Source organism: Equus caballus, chromosome 10 (genome assembly GCF_041296265.1).
Source record: "Equus caballus isolate H_3958 breed thoroughbred chromosome 10, TB-T2T, whole genome shotgun sequence".
NCBI classification, from domain to species: Eukaryota; Metazoa; Chordata; class Mammalia; order Perissodactyla; family Equidae; genus Equus; species Equus caballus.
Window position 1 is genome coordinate 55,904,261 of NC_091693.1, and position 24,761 is coordinate 55,929,021.

General features: G+C 40.2%; 1 protein-coding gene across 9 annotated transcripts in view; it reads left to right on the forward strand.

Annotated features, from left to right (window-relative positions):
- KLHL32 (kelch like family member 32) overlaps window positions 1-24,761 on the forward strand; it is a 196,561-nt gene that overhangs the window by 112,126 nt on the left and 59,674 nt on the right. For 7 of the 9 annotated variants that reach the window (XR_002810886.2, XR_011422105.1, XM_014734212.3 and 4 more), the window contains exon 5: window positions 2,342-2,440. Coding sequence is in view for 4 of the 9 variants with exons in the window: in XM_014734212.3 (XP_014589698.2) it covers window positions 2,342-2,440 (99 nt within the window). In the remaining 5 variants the exon portion in view is untranslated. Of the gene's footprint in view, window positions 1-2,341; window positions 2,441-3,769; window positions 3,947-24,761 lie in introns of all 9 variants that reach the window. The other 2 variants (XM_070223577.1, XM_070223580.1) reach the window with 1 other exon arrangement.

A 24,761-nucleotide genomic window follows, 5' to 3' on the forward strand; every position in this document is an offset into this window, starting at 1 on the left:
AGACTTCAGATTTTATTTTCCATGAGATGGAAATTCACTGGAGAGTTCTGAATAAAGGAGTGACGTAATTTTGTTGATGTTTTTAAAGGACCAATTTGGTTGATATTATAGAAAACAGTGCAAGAGGGCAAAGGAGAGAGCAGTTCAGCTAGTTAGGAGGCTATTGTAGTAAGTCTAGCAAGACAGTGGATTGGACTGGAGTGATAATGATGGACGTAGTGAGTGGTGATTGGATTCTGAAACTATTTTGAAGCTAGAGCCAACAGGAGTGGCTGATGGATTGAATGTGAGGTATGAGGAAAACAAGAGGAGTCAAGAATGACTCTGGGGTTTTAGCATCCTAAATAACTGAGAGTTGCTGTTTGCTGAGACGGTAGGATTGAGAGGAGCAGGTTTGGTGGTTGGTGGAGAGGATCAAGAGGTCAGTTTGGGGTACATTCCGTTTGAGCTGCGTATTAGACATCCAACTGGCAATGCTGAATAGGCAGTTGGATGTGGGTCTGGAGTTCAGGGGTGAGGTTGAGTCTGAAGAAACAAATTTGAATGTCAGTGTATAGTTGGTTTTAAAGCCATGGAATTATATAAGATCATCTACGGAGTGAGCAGAGAGGAAAGAAGAGTCTGGGGACTGAGCTCCTGGCATCTTCAAAGCTTGCAGGGTGGAAAGGAGATGGAGAGAGGGTGGTTAGTGGTTAGAAGAAACCGAGAGAGGGAATGTTGTTCCAGAGGCAAGGGAAGAAATCATTCCAGGAGAGCTATCAACTTTGCTCACTGCTGCTGGCTCCAGTAAGGTTAAGTATTGAGAAATGGCTCTTGGATTTGGAGATCACTGGAGACTTTGATGAGAGTACATTTAGAGAAACAATGGCAACAACACTCCGCAGGGTTGGATTCAAGAGAGAACAGAGTAGAGCAAATAGTGGCGTTTTATATAGACAACTTCCATGAGGAACTTGTTCAGGAAGGAGAGTATGGAAGGAGCTGTGGATTCAAAGGAGCTGTTTTTATTTCTTGAGATAAGAGCTATAATGGCATATTTGTATGCTGATGGGAATTATCATCCAGTAGAAAGAGAAGAGATAATGATGTACAAACAAGAGGGGACAATTGCAGGCAGAGGGGTTTGGGATTTAGCGAACAAGTGGAGTGTTGAGGAAAGCAAAATGTGCTGATACAGATGTGGGTAGGTGGGTTGGTCGATTGGGTGGTGGGAGCCTTTGGGAGATCATGAAGTTGGAGTAAGGAGAGAGAGGTGGAGGGACAGACTTAAGGAGAAAGGGGCATGTGAGAAATAGTAGAGTGGAAGAGTGCATTGACCACATCAGTGTTTCTCGTACCTCCCTGTGCATCAGAACTCCCAGGGGGCCTTGTTAAAACGCTGGTTGCTGGGCCTCACCCTGAAAGATTCTGATTCAGTTAGGTCTGGGCGGGTGCCCAAGAATTTGCAATTTTTACAAGTTCCCAGGTGATGCTGCTCTTGCTGCTGCTGGTCCAGAGAGTACTTTCGGAACCACTGGGCTCAGGAAATGGGTTAGGACGGCAGGAGCAGCCCTAAAGGCCTCCTCGTGCCTGAAAGTCATGCATATAAAGTGAATTTAGTCAACATTGTTGTGTGTTTTTCTCCAGCCCTGTTCAGCAGCTCAAGAGCTGGCAACAGTAGGTACAAAGTTGGACTTAGAAAAAAAATGAAGAATTGATATCACCAGTATATTTAGGAAGTTTTACTTCTCTGTGATGTCTCTGTGTTCTGAAAATGCTATTTCTACATCTCATATTTGAGATAGAAAGGATTAGAGAATCTGAGATTGAGAAGGAGAAAAATGAGAGTTTATGGTTGGAATTTACTGTTGTAGGACTTAGAAATAAAATGGAAATATCCACCTCTGGTCATATTGCAAAGAGAAACATAAGCCCCCTTTCCCTAAAATACCTGTTAAATGCACTGTTTCTGTGATCAACTAAAAAACAAAATTCTGAAATATACCTTAAAAAGCTGAAATTCGGTTCTTTTGTACTTTATAAGATTACATCCATCACAAACTGAGTTTTAAGACAATTATATTGTCATTTGCAAATGTTCATATCCTGCTACAAAAATAAGTGGTTAAGTGCAGAGCCTTGCACACAGGAAATGAGTATCAGAAATGAGAACTCAGCTGTTAGAGTGAGGGCCACAGCTCATTAATCAGAATAGAAAAAAGAACTGACTTCCATAATAAGGAACACTATTAATTCAGATATAGTATGCTAAGCAGCAGTTTAAATATAGTACATTTGCATATTAAGCAAGTATTAATTTTTAAGTAACTGATAGTTTTCTTTTTATTAAAAAACATTACAGATTTTGTTGGAGCCAGGCGTGATTCAGGATGTGTTAGCAGCCGGCAGTCACCTACAGCTGTTGGAGCTTCTCAATTTATGTTCCCACTATCTCATCCAGGTATGTGAGCTTGCATCCTGCCAATATGCGCCTTTCATGTTCCTTCCCCTTGCAGTCATAAGCTGTACTCCACCAACTGGAACCCAGTGTCAGGTAAAATGGAAGTGGGGGATGTGGCCTGTGGTGGTAGAATTTCTCTAGGACACAAGCTGAGAGGCTCCTAGGAGGGCAGCTGCAGTTCTCGTGTCATATCTTATGTCCCCCACCCTCCTTGCCCACCCCAGGTGCCCACTACCCTTGGGCAGCAGAGTATCTCAGCAACCATGCACAGCGTTTACTGCTGGGGCCCGGGGTGATGACGCTGGGAATGGTCTTGGTTTGAAGCAATGCTGTCCTCTTGCAGAAATAACCACAAATGCATGAAAAGTTGGATAGTCAACTTAAGATTTCAGTGACAGTAGCTAATATATCACAAAGTCATATATTATTAATTACCACATGAACTTCCCAGGTAGTAAATGCTGGAAAAGTGATGAGTGATCTGTGCATTCTTCCCCTAATTTGCTGGGGTGGTTAGGCTTAATGGCTCTGTGAGAGGGAGAGAGAAAAACTCCCATCCATGGAGCACCTCCTGTGCATTCACTCATGTTTCACGTTCAGTCCTCGTAACAACTTTACACATTTTTATTGGCCAAAAATCAGAGTTTTGAAATGTACCTAGCTTGCCTGAGGTGACATAGCTAATGAGTGGTAGACCTTTCTGATTCCAAAGACCATTTTGTCTTCTTGATGACAACTCATTGATTGGGTGGGAAGCTATGGGGCATCTTAGGCAGACAGTATGGCTATGAGGATCTTGTATTTTACAGAGAGTTGAGTACTAATTCCTTATATTGGAATTCTCCCATTTCCTCCACTGGTATGATTTACTTGTGTTTATTACAGCATTACAACAACAGTGAAAATAAATTTTAAAAAATAAGTCCACACAATTTAATTCTACTATCCTTGTGTGTCTGACATGATATTAGTGAGTAGAAAAGTCCTATTTGTTTTCCTGCCCAATTGCTTTATTTCCTTCCTAAACATTTTCTCTAATTCTAAATATGGCCTTTGTCGTTGACTTCTGTTCCTCATTAGGTAGTTTCCAAAGCCCTTACTCCTATGTCGTCTTATTTCATCCTCCCAGCAACCTTGGGAAATAGGAACCAGTGCTTCCCGGGGAGGTAGTGTGAGGAATGTCAGCCATGTTCACCTAAGGAGCAAGTCAAATACAGGATATGAAAGTTTTATCATTATCTCAGCACCTTTAATCTAACAGTAAATGTTTAACTATTTTTATCTTATTTTCCTTTCTTTTCCCCTCAATATTGTTGTGTGATATGGAAGAGCTGTTTTTAATCCCTTTCTGCAAGTGGCAAATGGGAATAACATAGAAAGGTTACGAGACTTCAAAGGTGTGTGTTTGACTTGTGAAATTGAAATTACTTTTATTTGACATTTCTACATCAAATATTGCAACCTGAGCTTTCAGCATCGTCACCTGATTCACTTTTTCCATGGCAGGTAATCATCACTGATGTATGTTGACAAAAGTTTGCTTATAGTGCTTATTATCATGATGCATATTAAAATAGTTTGTATGTACATGTGTGTGTGTATACTTATAATTTTCTATAAATGAGAATTCCAGATGCACATTGGAAGTTTATGTGTATTTTCCCCTACCCCATTAGATCAATTTGTTGATACCAAGTGACTTGTGCACTATGGAATTTTAAAACCCTTGTTGTCCATGATTTTTCATGGAGCTTGCATACAGATGTATTTTGTGGACAGTAAATTTTTATTAGGCAGCTTAAACAGTGGTTGAAATTTTCACTTTCTTTTCACCAGTGTTTTCATTTTATTCTCTCTTGTAACTTTACTTATCCTTTCTATCTGTGATTGTTGCAAGATGTCCAACATGTGGAAAGAAAACTTTGGCTATAAAAGAACCAAAACCATGTATATATAGAAATCTTCATTTACCTTTTAAAAATATATACCCTGCCTCTCTTTTAGGATTATAAAATTGTCAGACTGGGCCAGTATGCTTTTATATTTTGAGACAGTCTTATAACTATACCTATTTGCTGTTTTTTTGGTATTACTGCTCAACTGATTTTTAATTTTATATGGGACCATTTTTATTGGGTATAGAAAATTTTTTTAATGAAAAATTTTCAGTGCTTAAAATGTACTTAGAAATGGTACCCCATCAATCAAGCCTAATATATTCTCCATCCTTGTTTAGTACTTTGTCCAATTAGGAGTTTGTGAAGCCATTCTCCTCACTAAGATGCCTGGTATTGTTTTGTTGTTTTAAAATTACTATTATTTCTTTGGTTTTCTTACTGAGGTGTGAAGGGTAGACCTCTGCTCTAATGTCTCCTGTTGTCCTCCAGTACTTATTAAAAAGCATGTCCAAGGAGGGGCTGGCCTGGTGGTGCAGTGGTTAAGTTCGTGCGCTCCACTTCCGTGGCCCAGAGTCTGCCGGTTCAGATCCTGGGCACAGACCTACACACTGCTTATCAAGCCATGCTGTGGCAGGCATCCCACATATAAAATAGAGGAAGATGGGCACAGAGCTTAGCTCAGGGCCTCTCTTCCTCAGCAAAAAGAAGAGGATTGGTGGCAGATGTTAGCTTAGGGCTAATCTTCCTCTAAATAAATAAATAAATGAATGAATAAATAAAACATAAAAAAGCATGTCCAAGGAGATCCCCTTGGTTGACTCTCCCTGAGCCCCACCCACCCACGCCTCCCTGAACCTCTAGTCATCAGCTATGGCCTTGGCCTGAAGTTCTTCTGCATGTGCTGCTGCTGCCCTCAGCAAAGGGAAGAGACACCTTGAGGCCACTGTGAGGGCTCCTTTCTCATGTTTTCCCTCCGGCAGGCTGCTGAGGGTGGGAACCGCACATGGTGGGAACAATGGCCCTCTGTGTCAGTGATGACAGCCATTGAATCAGCCTCCTAGGGTGTGAGGCCTTCACCTTACTCATTTTTAGTCCCCAGCCCTCTCACAGGGTCTCCCATTGAGAACACACAGGTTCTCAGTGCATGTTTTTGGAATAAATGGGGAGACTAGTAGTGAAAATGATGCTGATTGATGGGGGGGCAGTGTGAGGGGCTAAGCAATGGCCCATCATCCCAAGATAAGGGATTTACAAACAACTCCTCAAGTTTGCATCCTTTCTCACCTGCTTTGCAGTGAAGTTCCGTAGGACTCTGTCCTATGTAGCCTGTCGTGTTAGTATATTATTAATAAGCATGACATGTTAGACCGTCTGCTGTCTGAGATTCAGTCCCAAATAAAATGTGAATGCTTCTTTCCCTTTTCCTCCTTCTGCTCCTCTCCCATTCAGTGTGCTGTTTCTAAACATTTCATCAGAAAAATGCACTAATTCATTAAAGAGCAATTATTGTCTTTAAAATGGGTCCAGTAAAATGTATGAATTATCTTGCTTTTCAGAGTATACATGTTTCCATACATTCACATTTTAAATCTTGTTTTTTGTAAAGATTGGCCCGTGAGCTAACATCTGCTGCCAATCTTCTTTTTTTGGTTGCTCTTCTCCTTCTCCCCGAAGCCCCCCCAGTGCATACTTGTATAGTCCAGCTGTAGGTGTTCCTACTTCTTCTGTGTGGGACACCGCCTCAGCAAGGCCTCATGAGCTGTGCCATGTCCGCGCCCGGGATCCGAGCCAGCAAAACCCTGGGCCCCCGAAGCAGAGCGTGGGAACTTATCCACTTGGCCACGGGGCCAGCTCCTATTTTAAATCTGTTACAGGAAACTCTGCAGACCATCTGGGAGTGATGGGCTGTGGATGTAGTGGTTCTGATGTGTCCACTGGTTTACTGAGTCCCTCAGATCAACATTGCAAACTTTTGAATCCAGTTTTTCTCAAAGTCTGATTTTTTCCTAGCCTTTTTTCCTTTGATTAGCTGTTGAACATCTCCACCTAAATATTACACAGACGGTTCGAACCTAGTATGAGAAAATGTGCCTTTTTGTCTGTTGATGGTGCCATTGATCCACTAGAAATTTGAACCTAGTCGTAGATTCCTGCCTCACCACCACATCCAATCGGTTACCGCCTTGAGTTGATGCTACCTCGCAAATCTCTCTCAGACCTGACTCTTTTCTCCATTGCTAATGTTCTTGCCTTTCTTTAGGCTCTCACCGATGCTGGCTGTAGGTTATAATGAGCTCATAATCTCCTCCTAAGGGCTCTGCTTGTTTCTAGCCTCTATTCATGCCAAATCAGAGTCCCCAAAGCCATCATTATCTTTCCCAGGGAAGGGAACCAACACTTACCGAGGGCTCTCAGTACTGAGTGTTTTGCACAGAGGTTCCCATTTCCCCTCTACTAAGTAACCCCTAAGGCAGCTGAGTGTTGTTTCCTTTTTACAGATGGAGAAACTTAAATTCAAAACTAGGATGTTGATCTGGTTTGGAAACCTCCACTAGCTCCCCTAATGACCATTCAGGTGCATTGTTTCACCTACAAAACTCCTTAGCCTCTTAGCCTCGTCTCCAAGACCAGGCCTGTTACCCCGGAGCCTCGTCTCCACTCCTAATGCCTCTCCTAGCCTGCTGTGTTCTGGACCTAAGGCTGCCCTTTCATGTTGGGACTTGCCAGTCGAGGAGAAGACTGGGTGGTGGGGATTCTCAGTGGCAGGCAGAGCCTTTCAGCCCCTTCAGATTATACCAAGGGGCAGGAGTCGGGCAAGCATCTCACCCCCCACCCCCTCACACACGCACCCTCCCTCTCTACCCTGCTGATGCACAGTATCATAAGATCAGGGGTACTGGCCGCTGGACTTTGTGTTCTATCGCCTGAAAGTGATGCGTTAGGAGACACATGCTTTGCTAAAAATGTCTTTTTTTGTAGTTAGCTGTAAAAAAAAAAGTTTGTCTATTTTGTACCACCTCCCCCCAAGTAGCAAATAATATATCCTATTGTTTGATTATCAAGTGTTCTTTTTGTTTGCCAAGAATCAGCCTTTATTACCATTTGCAGTTTAAATATATTGATAAGAAAGAACCGTCGTGTAGACTTCCCAGATAAGACCACCAAGGTGGTGAAAAAAACCCCTTTTGACAGGAAGAAACTCTTAGTATCTGTTCTGAGGCAGCAGGTGGCAGTGTGAATCCACCAGAATTCAGTAGTTAATTTAAAGCAAAAATCAAAAAAAATGAAAAGAAAAATTATTTATTTTGCTACATATTAGTCTTCTGACCTAATCAGTAAAAAAGTCATTATTCACACCACACTGGGCAATATGCATTGTAATTTTTAACAAATAATAGGAAACTGTTAATGTGTTCACGGGAAATACAGTTTTGTCTTGGGCTGCTATGGTCATTTATCACTGCACTTTGTGAAATCACTCATTTGTTCTAATTTGAATGTAAATGACTCTAAGGTTTTACAAATAAGGTGACAGACTCACATAAATGTAATTGCAGGGTTCATCTCCCTCTTTTTATATATCACTCATTAGGTTATGAATTAAATACATCGTATTAAACCAGGGGCATGTCCAATGATGATATTGTAATGGCAAATTACTCTATGCTATTAGAGGTGTATTTTTTATTCATGGACATTAATTTGTCATTAAGCGGCATTAGTTTAGCACTTTTATGTGGAAGACGTGACCTGAAAGAGGAGACGTTGCTGTGATGTGAGAGAGAGGGACATCAGTGTTCTAGGTGGAGCATTTTATCACTGAGAGGAAAACAGAGAGAGGAGGTTGTTTCCTTTTTTTTTCATTTGTTTTGTTTTCTACTTTTACAGGCATAAGAGATCATTTCCCTAGATTGAAGGCGTTGTTCTGTTTACAGGGTGCACATTTGGAGCATCTAGTAAAGCAAAGCCCAAATTCTTAGTATTAATCATTCAGAAGGCGACAACGTGCAGGGAGCGGGAGGGAGGAAGCGTCTGCCTGCCCTAAATCTCCCTCCTCTGTGACTGATGCTTATTACTCATCCCATGTCTTCGTTTAGTTTTACACTAAATGGGCTACCATGAGAATTCGTCATTTTCTCTCTTCAGTGAAGGTACAAAGGTTTAAAGAATGTTATTCTCTCATGAGAGTATTAGGAAGAATTCTGGGTATTTTTTTTTTTTTTTTTTGCATAAATGGTGATTTTACTGTTCTTTTGCTAAGAAAATACTTTTCCACTTTCAACTTTGAGAAGCACTGGATCCTTGAAATAGCTTCACAGAAGCTGAAAGCACCTGCATGCTGCTTTTGCATCAGTTTCCTCGTGGGTTCTGGTGGGTGGAAGACGCCTCACCCGCCCCAGTTATGCTGTGGGGCTCTGGAAGGCAGGGGTCGTGCCTTACAGCTGTTTATAACTTACCCTCCCTTCACATCTCATGAGTTCAGTATGTGCATTAGTCAGCTCGGGCTGCCGTAAAATCCCACAGACTGGGTGATTTAAACAACAGACATTTATCTCGCACAGTCTGGAGGCTGGAAGTCTGAGATCCAGGTGCCAGCGTGGTCACATTCTTGTGAGAGCTGTCTTCCTGGCTTGCACACGGCCACCTTCTTGCTGTTTTCTCACATGGCACAGAGAGAGAAAGCAAGCTTTCTTGTGTCTCTTCTTATAAGAACACTAATCATGAGGGCCCCACCCTCATGACCTCATCTGAACCTAATTACCTCCCAAAGGCCCCACCTCCAAATACCATCACACTGAAGCTTAGAGCGTCAACATACGAATTTTGGAAGGACACAGTTCAGTCCACAGCAGTATGTATTGAGGGAATAAATGGTGCGTCCGTGCAGTAATTTTTTCCTGCTTTTTAAATATTGAAATTTTATATTATGGGAAGAAAATATGTTAATGTTAGTCTTCCTTTAGTTCTACCCACTGAATACAATTTTTTTAAATTGAAAATACTCTCTATGGGGATTGCATTTGGCACTGAAGATCTTGCATATTTTACAGTATTATAACAGATTATCACTTTTCGACTAAGTAATACTACAATGACTTTTAGGAGGTTATCTCTTCCAAACAATGTATTATTGTAATTTTAATTATTAAATTAGCAGTAGCTCCTAACTGCATAATATATAGTGGGTATTCTGAATAGAATAATTTATCCTCAAGGTTGAGAAGTTATAATTCATGCTCATTTTTCTCCAACACTGAGCTATTTTTTTCCACATTAGATAAGACAAATGATTGTACCAACATATATATTTAATATGCCTCTAATCCAGTACACTAACCATGTGCTATTTCATAGTTCACTTGGGGCTGATACTCTTGTATTTGGAGAATGTTAAAGTACAAGGTTTGGAAAATATATTACAAATGGTCTAATCTTTTGGATTTTTTTTTTTTTTGGCTTGAAGAAGATTTGCTCTGAGCTAACATCTGTGCTAATTTCCTCTATTTTGTATGTGGGTCACAGCCACAGCATGGCCACCACGAATTGGTGTAGGTCCATACCTGGGAACCAAACCTGGTTTGCCGAAGTGGAGCATGCTGAACTTAACCACTAGGCCATAGGGCCAGCCCCGGATTTTTTTTAAGCAGTGAAAATGATCAGAAGGAGTGGAAATGTATCAGCCTTACTAAATCATAGCCAACTACTATTATTTGTTCTAATCAACAGTATTTGCTATCCAGCATGGGTAACCTAGGATATCATATTATTTGCCAAATATCATTAATATTTGGCTCTGCAGTGTATCATAAGATCTTTTGGTAGCCACTTTAGGATCCCAACTAATTTTTTCATATGCTATTATGTTGGCTTTTATTCCCTAAGTCCACACCAAAGGATGTCAGTAAGTGACAGCACAAAGGCTGCTGACTGGCCAGGGAAGTCATTTTGGCATTTTAATCAGTTATGTGGAAGATCTAGAGTTGATGGTGTCTTCCTTGTTTGTGAGTTTTTCAAGAAAAGAAAGATTGTCTTGAAGGATTTTTCTAATAGCTAACTATTGCTAGCTGGGCAATTTTAAAATCACTTTCTGCATATTTTTCTCAAAAATAAAATGTTTCCAGTGTTTTATTAGTGCTGGAGTTCAGAATGAATAAGCAAATCAAACAAATATCAGTCTCACTTAATTCCATTATTAATGCTTGGAAATTAGGAGCATTAGAAGAAAATCTGTTTCATTTGAGATATTCATCCTCCTACCCACTCTTCACCTGCAAATATTTCTACCCATAGTTAAGTGTCTGCCGTCTTCTCTAAGGTTACACTGCCTTTCTGCTCCTATCTATCAGGTACCTTCTGTGTTTCCTGTGGTTTCAATGTCTCCTTCTCCACTGGCGCCTTCCTTTCATTTTTAAAATAGGATCAATAATGTGGGAGAATCTTTTATTTGTTTCTCATTACCACAACCCTCTCCTTCCATTCACTACTACACTGTGATCATGTCTGCACTTCCTTACCTTCTATCATTCTTCAGTCCTGTTGAGCTCAGGCTCTGCCTTCATTACTCCTCAAAAGCTGTTCCAACAAAAGTCACCAAAGTTTCCTAATTGTCAAATGCAGCGGGCCTTCGATGGTGTCTTAATGTGAGCACTCCACAGCGTATCGACAGTGGTAGCTCCACTCTCTCCTCCACCTCTTTACTCCAGACTCTTTCCTACTTCTCCTCCTACTGCTTTTCTGTTCCTTTACAAGCTCTTCTTCCATCAGCTCCTTGAATATCCCTCCGGGCCTGGTGGCTCCAAGCTGATCCCTTTCTCTTCTGCTCACATCATTCTCTTTCATCTGTGTGAGAAAGATTGCTTATCACCGTCCCCTTTTCTGAGCTCCAACCTGTTTGTTCAGCCAACATTTCCGCTTGGCATCCCACACATACCTCAAATTCATCTTTGCCCAATCTCATACACCTGCTTCTCCTCCCCATCTTTGTTAAGGAACCATCCTTAACCATCCAGGAACCTTGGCCTAATCTTATACTGCTCTGCGTTTTCATGAGTGCCGCTACGGTTAATTGGTTTAGCTTCTTAAGTAGCTCTCAAATATGCCTTCTTCTCTTTCTCTTCGTTTTCACTGACATCATTCAGGTCTGATTATTTTTCCTGAACGTTCCTGCAGTAGCTCAACTATGCTCCCTGCCTGTTGTCTAACGCTAATTAATACTTTGCTGTACAATCTAAGTTACGTTTCTGGCCCACAAAACAATTTCTTTCTCTAAAACCCAAGCTGGATCCCTGTCTCCTGGTTTCAGACTAGGTTTCCAACCTTGTCCTTTTTCTTTCTTGTCTCTCTGATGTGCCCTGTTCTTGTTGTACCCAAGGATTGGGTGTTTTATCGTCTCTAGGCCACTGCCAGTCAGCATTTCCTCTTGGATGTCCCACAGGCACATGACCTTTCTGGCTGTGAACCCAAGCCAGAAACCCAGGAGTGATCCTAAAATCTCCCATCTCCTTGCACCTCACATACACTGTCACCAAGATCTTTCAACACTACCCTCTAACTTTTTTAAAAAATACGTATTATTTTTTAGAGCAGTTTTAGGTTCACAACAAAATTGAGAGGAAGATAACAGAGATTGTCTATATATCCCCTGCCCCAACATATGCGTCACCTTCCTCATTATCAATATCCCCTACGAGAGTGGTACATTTGTTACAATTGATAAACCTACACTGACACATCATTATCACCCAAAGTCAGTAGTTAACATTAGGGTTCACTCTTGATGTTGTCCATCTATCCTGTGGGTTTGGACAAATGTATAATTGGTGGACATGTATCCACCAATATAGTATCATACAGAATAGTCTCACCGCCTTAAAACTACTCTGCCCTCTGCCGATTCATCCCTTCCTCTCCACTCCCAAACCCTGGCAACCACTGATCTTTTTACTGTCTCCATAGTTTCGTCTTTTCCAGAATGTCATATAGTTGGTGTCATACAGTATGTAGCCTTTTCAGATTGGCTTCTTTCCCTTAGTAATATGTACTTAAGGTTCCTCCATGTCTTTTTATGGCTCGGTAGCTCATTTCTTGATAGTGCTAAATAATATTCCGTTGACTGGATGTAGCACAGTTTGTTTATCCATTCGCCTACTGAAGGACATCTTAGTTGCTTCTATAACCATCCACGTTCAGGTTCTTGTGTGAACCTCCTTAGCTTTTTAAATCCCTCTCATTCTGTCTATTTCTATTGCCACTGTCTTATGGAAATCCCCATTACTTATTTCCTAGACTAAAGAAACTTCCTGCTAACCAATGAGCCTGACTTCACTCTTGTCCCACTCCAGTACTTCCACTAAAACTCTATTTGGTTGATATTTTAAAAACTTAAAAAAATTCTATTTGATTGATTTTAAAAAAATAACACCCTGATCGTGTCACATTCTTGCTTTAAATCATTCGTTAGTGGTTCACCACAGCCTTCAGGATAGGGTTCGTTCCTCTTAATTTGGCTCACAGGTCCCATCTTTATTGTGCAATTTCCTATCTCTTTACCCAGTTGTTTTTTTTTTTTTTAGCAATTTACTACCCGCGTGCTATGCCACAGTCACTGTGAATTTCAGGCATTTCTCTTGTATCTAAACCTCCTTGTATGAAGCCTCTTTCTCTATGGATTATTCTTCCCTCGGTTTGTCGCTTTATAAATTCCTCTTTAACCTTCAAGTACTTTGCTCATGTGTTATCTCCTCTTCCAGAGTTGCCTGATCAATCCACCTAGTTGGAGTTAGATTTCCCTCCTCTTCATTAATTATGGGCAGTCTTCCAGGGTGCTGATCATGCCATATTGTTTGTGTTGATTTACTTATCTGTCTCCCCATGATAGAAGTTCATGTCCCAGAGTTATGTGACCTTGGGCAAGTTACTTAACCTCTTTGCCACCACTCCTCATCTGTCAAATGCAGATACAGTATCCTACATACAATCTACCTCATAGGGGTGTTGGAGTATTCATGAGATAGTGCATGCAAAGTATCCTACAACGCAATGTCCTACCGCAGTAGGTGTCCTAGAAACCAGAGCCAGTAGAATAGAATCCTTCACCTGTGAATTCCTCTATTAATTCCACAGTTAACTTCCTACCCACTCCCCTCACTCCTATCTCCCTTCATTCCTGGAGATGTCATCAACTTTACTGCCTACTTCCAAACAACAACATATTGGACAAGTCTGTTCCTGAAAATTTGGGAAATAATCCCCATTCTGTAAAAGGTCTTTTTCTCTCTCAGCCACTTCTCTTTGATTTTGTAGAAGTGCAGGTACTGTTTTAGAAGAAAAAGTCACAAATAATTAAATGAAATATCACTTTCTCCCTGCCTCTGAAATGTGGAAACATCATGCTGAAATTGTACTTTAATAAATAGCAAAATCAACACTTTTAAAAGCAACGCTTTACGTGGTTGTGATGCTTTGAAGATGGGAAATTTTGTTTTATTGTTTCCCCTCCCCTTCTTGTAAATAAAACTTATTGCCCCATCCTGATACATAGAATCCAAGAAAAAATTGAAAAAATCTTTCATTGCTAGCTCTAGTGCGTGGCAGTTGCTTAGAAACGCATGTTTGTGTGAGTTCCTTCTACATGTGCCAAGAGAGCTCCCTGTGATAGGAATTTTTTATAATAAAGTTGCATGGTGTCCTCAGCTCCCCTAACTAGGGGACATAAAAGCAGAGCATTTGTTTAAAGAAGAAAAATGTAAGTTATTCCTTACTAGGAGACTGCTGTCCCATACCTGCCTCCCTCCAGCTTTTTCCTTCCTAGACTTTTCCTCCACCCTGTTCTCACTCTATCCACAACTATCCTGTCGAGCAAACTGCCGACCTTCTCCCCACTGCACGTTGAGGGACGTGTGCTCAGGCCCTGGGAGATGACTGCTTGTCTGTGTCCTTAATTCAGCTGCAAGTACCCTGGCCTCAGCCCCATACGTTCACTATAATGTTTCCCACTTCAGAGGATGGGATGAGGGACTGGGGTCAGTTAGTTCTACTGCAAGAATAGATTTATGCAGGTTAGAGTCATTCCTTTCTTCACTCAGATGCGTTCTATCACTGCTTCTTAAACTTGACCCTGTGTAGAATCACCTGAATGGCTGGTTAAAACAGACTGCTGGACTCCATGCGCAGAGTTTCTGAGCCGGGAGGTCTGGGGATGAGCCTGAGAATCTGCATTCTAACAAGTTCCCAGGTGCTGCTGATGTTACTGGCCTGAGGACCGCAATTTGAGAACCACTGCTTTAGATGCTGTTGCCACACCGTTTCACATCAATTACCTGCCTATTAAATTACTGATGTTCAGCTTTCAGAAGTGTCATCACATTTGGATAAATTTGAACCGGTCCTAGTTTGTACTTATAAAAATATCAATGTTCTGTATCTTTCATTGCGTCCAAAATATTAAAAGCCAAAAGAATGCAGATTTGAAACAAACAAACAAAAACCCTTACAATCCTCATTCTTACATATAATAATGCTTAAGACAAATAGTCTATGTGGATAACAGAGAGATTGTTGAAAATCTGCAGAATTGGGCTAATTTTCAGCACTCTGACTTTGTGTACCAGAGCTAAGTAAGGAAATATATCGTGACTACTTCTGTACTACCACTCTACTATTCTTTTTAAAAATTTTAACCTGATGTTGCCTCTCATAGTTCAAACGTGGTTTGTGGTTATTGAAATTTTAGTTTTAAAGCCCTAGTTGCCCAGATAGACTATTTTCAATTAAAGAAAGAGAAGTATATGTTAATTTTCTCTATATAGCCCATAACTCAATGGTAATTGCCTGATGTGCTGAGGCAGCTTTAGTAAACTTTGCAGTAGCATTTTGTAGCACCTGGTGACTAGGGCTGGAATTATTAGTTATAGATGATGGCTGTGCTTTCCTACTGGATTTCCGGCTTACTGCAGACTTTCCCAAAGAACAATATAAAATTATGCATGAGCCTTGGATATTATGCATACAATTGATTATGAAAATGTACTAGTAACCTAATTGTAGAATTCCTCTGTTATACAGCACAAATATTTAAATAGACCTTCAAAGACTCCAAGAATTAGAGCATGCTGGGGTTTTTTACTTGTATATTTTGAATTGCTGCTAATATTTTGTGTTTGTTTAATCAAATTGTATCCTATGCATATTTATATCAATATATGAATTATGTACATAGTTGCACACAGTTGTCCAGATATATTTATATGTTTGTATGCAAATATACGTATACTTCTCTATATATTTATACAGATAAAAATATCTGGTTTTACATTATTTTATCATATCACAAGTAATCTGGCTGCATTGTTGATGAATTGCTCATTTTTTTCTTCCATAACAATTAGCTTTATCCTATCGATTCTAATATAAGATATTATGGAGAAAACTCACAGATCCCTTTACATACATGATATACATGATAATCTTTTTCCTACATGATTCATCCCAAAGCTATTAAAAGATTTGGTTTTCGTTGTTTGTTTGTTTCAACATGTTCCAAAGGGCCGGCCCTTCAGCACACATCCACAACAAAGCCCTTTATGTTGCTTCCTCCAGTCCTGGAGTGCAGTCCTTTTCTGCAGCACCAGGTCGTGTAGTCACGTAAGACCTTGATTTATAACTAGGTTGTAATCCAAATAGGAAACAGGTGGAATCACAACTGGGTATGGTGCCTTGGATATTAATGGCTTGGCTCAGCGGTGGAATTTCTAAAGCTGTATACACTTTTTTTGCCTTAATTATGCATTCATTAAAAGCTTTTATACCCAACAGAATAAAGTAAATATTTTTTGATCTCCATAGTGTGCTCCCAGACTGTAGATTTGCACAGCAGGGTCTTGATAATCTGAATAAATTGTATTTCCCCAAGGAGTTTATCTTTCAGATAAGGTCATAAAGAAATGCAGCTCCTCCATCCTTAGATTTCTCCGTGTGCCTTTTCTGCTACATGTAATATAGAGCATGGGAACCAGAGTATATTATAGTAATACATACTTGGTGACGGTCCGGTATAATGTCTCATCTGTTCTCCTTGTTTATCTCTGGTGAAGTGATTTTTAAGTACAAAAGAAATGAATGATTTTATGTGACAACTGTGATTTTTCACTTATATTTGTAGAAAAACAGAGTCCATATTAGACATTCAGTGCTTTCTTCTCTTCACTCATCTGTGAATGAAACTCATGGAATATACAAAGCTATAGTTTAAGCAATGTTGATAGCATTTTTAAAAGGGAATAATAGTAACAATGATAGCTACTGTATGTTGACCATCTACTATGTGGAAGGCACTTTAATATGTTTTTGGGAATCCTTATCACGGATCACTTTTCCCATTTTTCAGATGAGGGAATTAGACTCAGAGAAGTTAACCACTTGCTGAGGCAATCCAGATGGCTCACCCCCAATCATGTGATTTTCCTACAACTCCAAATAATGATATAACTAGTTCCTTTTCCCCACAACTTACAACCTAGTGAAAGAGACAGGGAAAATATAAAATTATAAACCCAAGTAAATATCCAGTTGAACTTATGATCTTTCTGAGCCATAAAGATGACAATACACTTGATACAAATCGTAGTCTAAAAATGGCATACGATTGTGAAAAGTTGGGGCAATAACTTGTTTTTCTCTCTCTCTCTTTTTGGGCTGCCCTATTTATCTCCAGTGTGGAAAACCTTCTAGGCATGTACTTTTAGATATTTTCACTTATTTAAATATTAAAGTATTTAATAAGTTTATTAAATATTTAATAAATTCTTTAAATTTTAAAATATCAAGAATATTTTAAATGTTTTAGAGGAGCAGGAGAATCTATGTTTTGTTGTAAACAAGGAAATAAAAGTTGAATTTTTATAAGTCTGACATTCTTTCTTCAATCCCACTATCCATCAATCAAAATTGACTGAGTAGCCACTTTGTGCAAGACAGGAAGATGTAAAGAAATACAGACACAGTCTGCACCTTTATGCACAGCTGGGGAGAAAAGTGTATAACCACTGGCAAAGGATTAAACTAATGATACAAGTAGTTCCTGCAATTAGAAGTCGGAAGAGAGAACAATCCTTCCAGCTGGAGTGGCCTGGCTTTTTTAGGAAGTGGCATCTGCTCTTGATTGTCCCCCCTACCCCAAGAAGGGAAGAGTATTTATAATACGGAACTTCCCATTTCGTCTCAGCTTGTTAAAATCTGTTGAATAAAACAGTCCTTAAATACTTCACAAACAATGACCATTTGTGACAAGGATTCTTAGGGTTCCCCTTAGGGTCTAAAGGAAAATCATGAGCATTCAGTCCCACTTGATAATGTTTGATTTATTTTTGACACAGCATGGACGTATGTATTTCTGGTTGTCACTAAGAGAAGTAAGGTTCTTACACCAAAACGAGTAAGGTTCTTTTTTAACATTCTGGGAAGGGAAACAAACCAACAGGTGAAAACTCAGAAGACCCAAGATTTACTATGGAAGCCAGGCCTGATGCCCCCGGCGTCACAAGTGGGCCTTCCACCATATTTACCAATTGTATGAAAAACCTGATATGTAGTTAGCATCAAGAGAGAATTTCTTAAGCTCAGATCAAACATTTGAGAGCACTTTTCTCATTTAATTTTGGAGTTCTGTTCATTTTGCCCAATTATAAAAATCATATTTATACCCAAACTATCATTTCCTCTTTTCATTTGAAGTCATGGATTTGCTTTTCTTTTTTGAAACTTTTAAAAATGTGTTGCTTTCTTTCAGATTCATAATCCAACAGATATTTTTAAATTACAATCTGTGATAAAGGCATTATGATTAGCATTGTACAGGATACAAAAAGCATAGATGTAAAACCTGCTTTTTACTAATTTCCTAGGAACAGTTTTACTTGTTGGAAGATATAGGCATGAATAGCTTAGGGACATCTTAGTTTGTGTGTCACAGGAGACTTGAAGTGGGAAGCATTAGGATTCAGTTGGTGACAAAGAGCTTCATATTTACTACATCTTACTTGGTACTTCATCCCCATAAGCAGCCAATGCAATGTTTTTATCTAACTTTTAGTTAACTTTGCTGAAAATCAAATAATTCTGGTTTTATACTCAGAGTGGGTCTATCAGTCTATTTGGCGTAGATTTGGGAGTAGTTTTTTAAAAAAGATTTCTTGACTTCCATAAGAAGGGTAACTTGTCATTTAGAGGAGTCCTCAAAATATGATGTAATGTCAACGTTTTATAATAGAACTTCAAGTTTTGTGGATGCTATTGCATGATGGGCATAGAAACCACTATCTCTCCTGACTATCCTTATCTGTAATAAATTATTGACATGTGGCAATTGAGGTGACATTTTCAAGGGGGGGGTTTAGTGAAGGGCATCAATAATGGGAAATGTATGATCATAATTATAAAGGTAAAATACAGCATTGTTAAAATAGTCACATCTGTTGAACATTATTACCTAAAAAAATCTGGAATCCCGTTCAATTTGGTCATCTTAGAGGGGGCAATACTCAGGAAGTCAAAATAGCTTTAGTTTTATTTTAACCTTGAGAGAAGTTGTTTGTTATCTTGAACACAAGTCATTGTTTTCCATACTGATAGTACAGGTTGTTGATGCTTATTTTTGTTTCACAAGTCAGTAATGTTCTCAGAACTAGATGAGGCAACAAGAGAAAGAGGTGTTATTAAGGCCATGTTTTGCATGGGTATACTTAGTATTAAATTGAAGGATCTCCATCGGATTTCCAAATCTTTGTTTAACAAGAACTCTTAGATTTAAGGAAGAGTATTTGTGGGACAGATATTGGGGATAGTCTACATTTCACATAATCACAAGACAACAAATATTTTCTGTGTTCTGTATAATTCCTGTGCCAGGGCTATGATTAAACTGCAGTGCTGGATGGGCAAGAGGTTACTGACGGTCAGGTCAGGGCACACATGGGTGTGGCTGAAACAAAGATAGACTATGTGTTAGAAATATGCATTCTTGATTCTCAGCTTGTATCTCTATTTTTTTTTTTCCTTAAGGATTGGCACCTGGGCTAACAACTGTTGCCAATCTTTTTTTTTTTTTTCTGCTTTATTTCCCAAACCCCCCTGGTACACAGTTGCATACCTTAGTTGCAGGTCCTTCCAGTTGTGGGATGTGGGACGCCGCCTCAACGTGGCCTGACGAGCGGTGCCACGTCCGCGCCCAGGATCCGAACCCTGGGCCGCGGCAGCGGAGCGTGCAAACTTAACCACTCGGCCACGGAGCCGGCCCCTGTATCTCTATTCTTACACATCAAGACACATCTCTTGGCTGTGGCATACATAAGCTAGGCTGTTGTTATGTGCAATGTATATGTAGACCCCAGCTATAATGCTATATACATTTTTCTCCCATTCAAGAAAGTATATTAGAATGCAAGTAAGTCTGGGTGATATTAGTTCAGGGATAGGCTTAAACCTGTCCTAAATTATAAAATAAAGAAAGTCTTTTATGAACTTTGGTCACTAATTATTAGTATCTGCTTAACTGAGATATTGAGAGACACCTCCTAATCGATGGCTCATGACTCTGCTGCAGATGAGAAGCACCAGGGGATATGACAAAGGCCGACACTTCTCATCTCTTGCTGCCCCCCCCCCCCCACCCCCGGTTTGGGAAGAGTGGTAGAAGGACCACAGCATTTACCCACAGCCCCAAAACTGCCCTATTTGCTCCCACTCACCACCTGATAATTTGCTTCATGAATGTCATTACACTTGAATATAACCCAAAATAAGACAGTATTAGCCTTTCTCATGCTTTCTTTTCCCTACCATATTCAGCAGTTAGTCTGAGAACAACAATTTTAATGATCTAATTAGGGGACTGGCCACACAGACTGAATTTGGGGGAATATATAAGGTTTCAGAATCATTGCACATGGAAAACTGGTGTTTATTCCATAGGCAGTGTAGTACTGGGGACACATTTTATGGCTCTTCTTCTGTTATTTAACTTGTCATTCACACTATAAGAAACAAATAGAAGGGAAGAGAGAAGCCAAATAGCCGTGAACCAAAGGAAAATAAATACTATTTTAGAAGATTTCCCCAAAGAACAACAATGTATGCACCATAATTCTGAATAGAAACTAAATTTCAAGTGAGAAGCAGTGTGACAGAAATGAAACCTTTTTAGGAAAAAAGAAAAAGATTTTCCTTTTACTCAAGAGAGTTTCTTGTTGCTGAGCTATAATTTCCATTCAGAACCACTGCCTCTACCTGGGTCCTTGGGTTTTTAAGTCACAGAATGTACAGAATGGAGACAATCTCACAATTAGGACAAAGTGTCACTTGAAATGGTACTTTGATCTGAATACCCAATTGATAGAGGAAATAATTCTCTCTTGGAGTGAAAAAGAAATTTTGGATGGATTGAAATATATTTTTTTTTCACAGCAGACCTATTATATTGCACTTGTCCATTAGCACTTTCAACTCTAGTCATTATTACCAATTTTCCCACTAGGAAAACTGAATGGCCACTGGTTTTGCCTTTGTGTATATGTATAGGAAGGCCATAAAAAGGGAAGACAAGGGAGGCTGATGAGGTATGAAGAATGGCCCAATTTGAATGATATTCAGAATTGGGTAGAGATATTGGAAAGATGTGGCCTGCTCTGTTTTTGCTAAGTTGTAAGTAAACAGAAAAAGATCATGGACGTTCTTTCAATAAACTCATATGTATTGAGCATCTGCTTCCTGCTAGATACCAGGGACACAATACAATCCTTAGCACCAAGGAGCTTGGATTTAGTAAACAGATCTGTAATCAAAGGGCACTTACAGTGACAAGTGCTGTGCTGGAAATCTGCAGGGGGCAGTGTGGAGACTCAAAGGTGGAAGTGTTCAATTCGACCTGAACCAGGGAAGCTGAGCAGGTGAGATGGGTTCATACATTCAGCAAGCGTGGCCTGAGCCCCTGCCATGCGCCCAGTACTGTTTTAGGCACTAGGGATCCAGCAGTGAATCAAACAGACAGGTCCTTCCTTCCATAGAACTTACTTATTGGGGGCTGGGGGTGAGGGACAAACACACTACAAACTAGTAGGTAAATGTCAAAGATAATTACAGATAGTGATGAGTGCTGAAAGCAAATGAAAAGGAGTAATGTGATAGAGGGTGGCGTGGAGAGGAAGAGGGACTTGCTAATTTAGATGGGATGGTCAGATAGAACCATGGAAATGTGATTTCTCATCCATAGGAATTTTGCATATGCTGCTTCCTCTGTTTGGAACATTCCCCTTGCAATCCCATCACTATCCTGTTTTAAAATGTAGGTTTTATTATTATTCAGGTACAGTGAAGCCAACAGATCGGGAGACAACTGCCATTGAAAATATACTTTGTTACTCTCAGTTCCCAAGAGGAAGGGGCATGCATAGCAAGCAGGGCCATAGGGGGAAGCACCAGGGTCTGTCAGGAGGTAGAAGGGGTGAGGGGAAAGCATGGGTAAGAGCCTTTATTGTGGCTTCTGTGGGAAAGGCAAGACAAGGCAGGATAAGCAGACTTATGATTGGCTTAGTTTGAATGGTTTAAGCAGGCTCTATGGTATATGGGCTGTCTCTAGTTGTCTACTACTTGACCCTGGGATGGCTTGGGCAGAGGAATATTGTCACCTGGAATGTAGAAGCCAGATAGAGGAGGTGGTTCAGATTATGGGCTCTTGGTTGGTTAGTTTGCAAATGAAGGGTGCACTCCTGGGGGAATTGTTCGCTATCTCTAAAAACTGGCTAGCCCAGTGAGTCCCCAGGTGCCAGAGCATCAAGAATACAGAAAATAAGAAAATATGGTTAATACACATCCCTACCCCACCCTTTCCCGAGTTAACATCTGCTCTTCCTTTAGCCATCAGCTCTGTGTGGTTTCTCTGTACAGCCTTTACTAAGTTTCTGTTTAAGGTCAAATTGCCCATTATGGACATTCATAGCCCTATATTCTACTGTCTGTAGCCTTTACCTCAGTTATAGTTTTCCATTTATTTGTAATATATTTTGATTAAGGCTAGCTGTTCCAATAGACTGTATACTCCATGAGGCCTAGGACTTGCCTGTTTTTCCTTGTCATTGTATTCCCAGTGCCTGCTGTGGTCCTGGCATGTGATGTAGGACTACACCCGTAGACCACTGAAATGGCTGAAGCCAAGCCAGGGTGGATGAAACTGTTACACTACAGGGTAAGGAGGTCAGCAGGGCCCCCTTCATGGAAGGCTATGCAATGTTATTGAGTTTGAACTTTTTCCCAAAAGCAAATGGGAAGCTATTAACAGGTTTTAAACAGGTGATCAGTACGGTCAGATTCTTGTAAAAGGAGAGGATTGAGAGTTTGATGCTGGAGGCAGGAATGGCGATTCAGGACCCTGTTGCAGGAAGTCTGGATAGAAAATGATGAGGAACAGAACAAGAAATGCTAAGGAGGAAGAGCAAAGAGGAATTGGTGTCTGACTGGCTGTGAGGGAGGAATACGGGCCGCCTTGGGGAACTTGAAGTGGGTGGCTGGATATGATCATTCTCTAAGAGAGGGTATACAGGAGAAGATGCAATTTAGCAGAAAATAAGCTCAGTGTAGATGTGTTAGCTCAGCATGGCTTACGAGGGAGGTTTGGGCTAGATATCTAGATGTGGAGGCCTTAACGTGTAATCAGTTTATAACTGAATTGTATGGTTTTTACTTTGGCTGTCCTCTTTTTCCCTGACGTAATGGTGTAACTTAAAATAGACTTTGATATCTAAAGGGACCACATTTTTCATTTTGACCTCCTTTCCTTAGTGATGAATCAGGGTTTATGGATGCCAAACAACAATGCTCAAATATCCTTTCTTGTTCCTTGCTCGCCAAATCTACTGCCTACTTTCCATGTGCTAAGCTGTGTGGTAAGTGCTTTTCATGCATTATCTCCGTGGCAACTCTATAAGCTGAGTGAACTCTCCATTTTGTATATGGGGAATAACAGAGGTTCAGTGATTGGCCCAAGGTCATGGCCAACAGTAAGTGTTGGAGCTGGATTTGAACAAGGTCTACCTGATTCTCTGGCTCTTGCTCTTCTCCACCAATCTGGGTTGCCTCCGAGTGCCTGTGGCTGTTGACGGTTTGTTCTGCCCCTGAATGCAATTATTCTTGCTCTTTCTCTGATATATAAAAGACTTCTTTCAAAAAGTCTAGAAGTATATCTACAAAAACATTAACAGTGATTATCTCTGCATGGAGAAATATGATTTTTGTTTTCTTTCTATGCTTTGTATTTCCTGAATTTTATGAAATGATCATTTGTTACTTCTTATAACCAGAAACATAATGGTACTATTTCCATAACAGCAATGATTTTTTTTTCTATGCACAGTATTATAGGTAGGCATTTAGTGCAATTTAACCATTGCTTCCTACCTCCCCCCCATCACTTTAATGGGAATCCTTAAAAGCAGCATTATTGTCGATTATTTTGCTTACACATAGTCTTAGCCAAAAGGACAAGAAGTGATGATTTTGCTTGAAGCTCACAAAGCCCATCTGACCTGATAGGAGGAATGTATCTTGTGACATCAGTGAAGGTTGTTTTCCTTTTTTTCCCTCAACTTCCCTCTTTGTACAGTTTAACTACTGAGGTGCTAAGGATGTGTGGTAAGGGAAATGGAAAACTTTGACGTGTAGAAAGCCCTGGATATTTGGGGAAATTAGGTTTTTAAGCAGAAGAGAGGAGAAATGAAAAGGTGAAGATAGGGAGCAGACTTTGCACTGATGTTTCTCTTGTACGCAAATGTGAGTCAGTTCGGTTCCTCTTTGCCGTTCAGTTAGCCATCAGCCCTTGTCCACTTAGCCTTCTTAGTTCTGCGCTAATATGAAATGCTTTGTTAGATTGGATTTGGGGGTTATATAAAATTATGCCCTTAGGAAACGAAAACATTTCAGGACTGTGGAAGCAGGCGTTTAACAATTGCCTTCAAAAGAAACACAGCAGAAAAGAAGCACAAGTTTCAAAAATCTTCCATTATGTCAAATTAATTCTCTGGTTCTACGTTGTTTAATTGGCCTGCTTTTAAATTGCCCGCTTCTAATCAGAAGAAACCCAGTATCTTAAAGATGCTTAATAAAGAATATTTGATTTCTGCTACATAATCCAGTCTCAAGCTCATAGTCGTATAAACCTTTTTGGCAGAGCAAGTGGGAAAAACCCTTGTTTCTGAGCTGTGGAGGAACTTTGTGGAGCTTGGTTGTTTCTGCTTCTGCCTGTGCTCATCTCTCTGTGCTGGGAGGCTGGGTGCTGCCTTGAGACCTTGAGCCGTGCCTTGGGCATGTGCTGGGGCACCTGAAAGGCACTGACCCCCCCACACTCCACCCCGTCACATCATGCTTCTGGGGGACCGCAG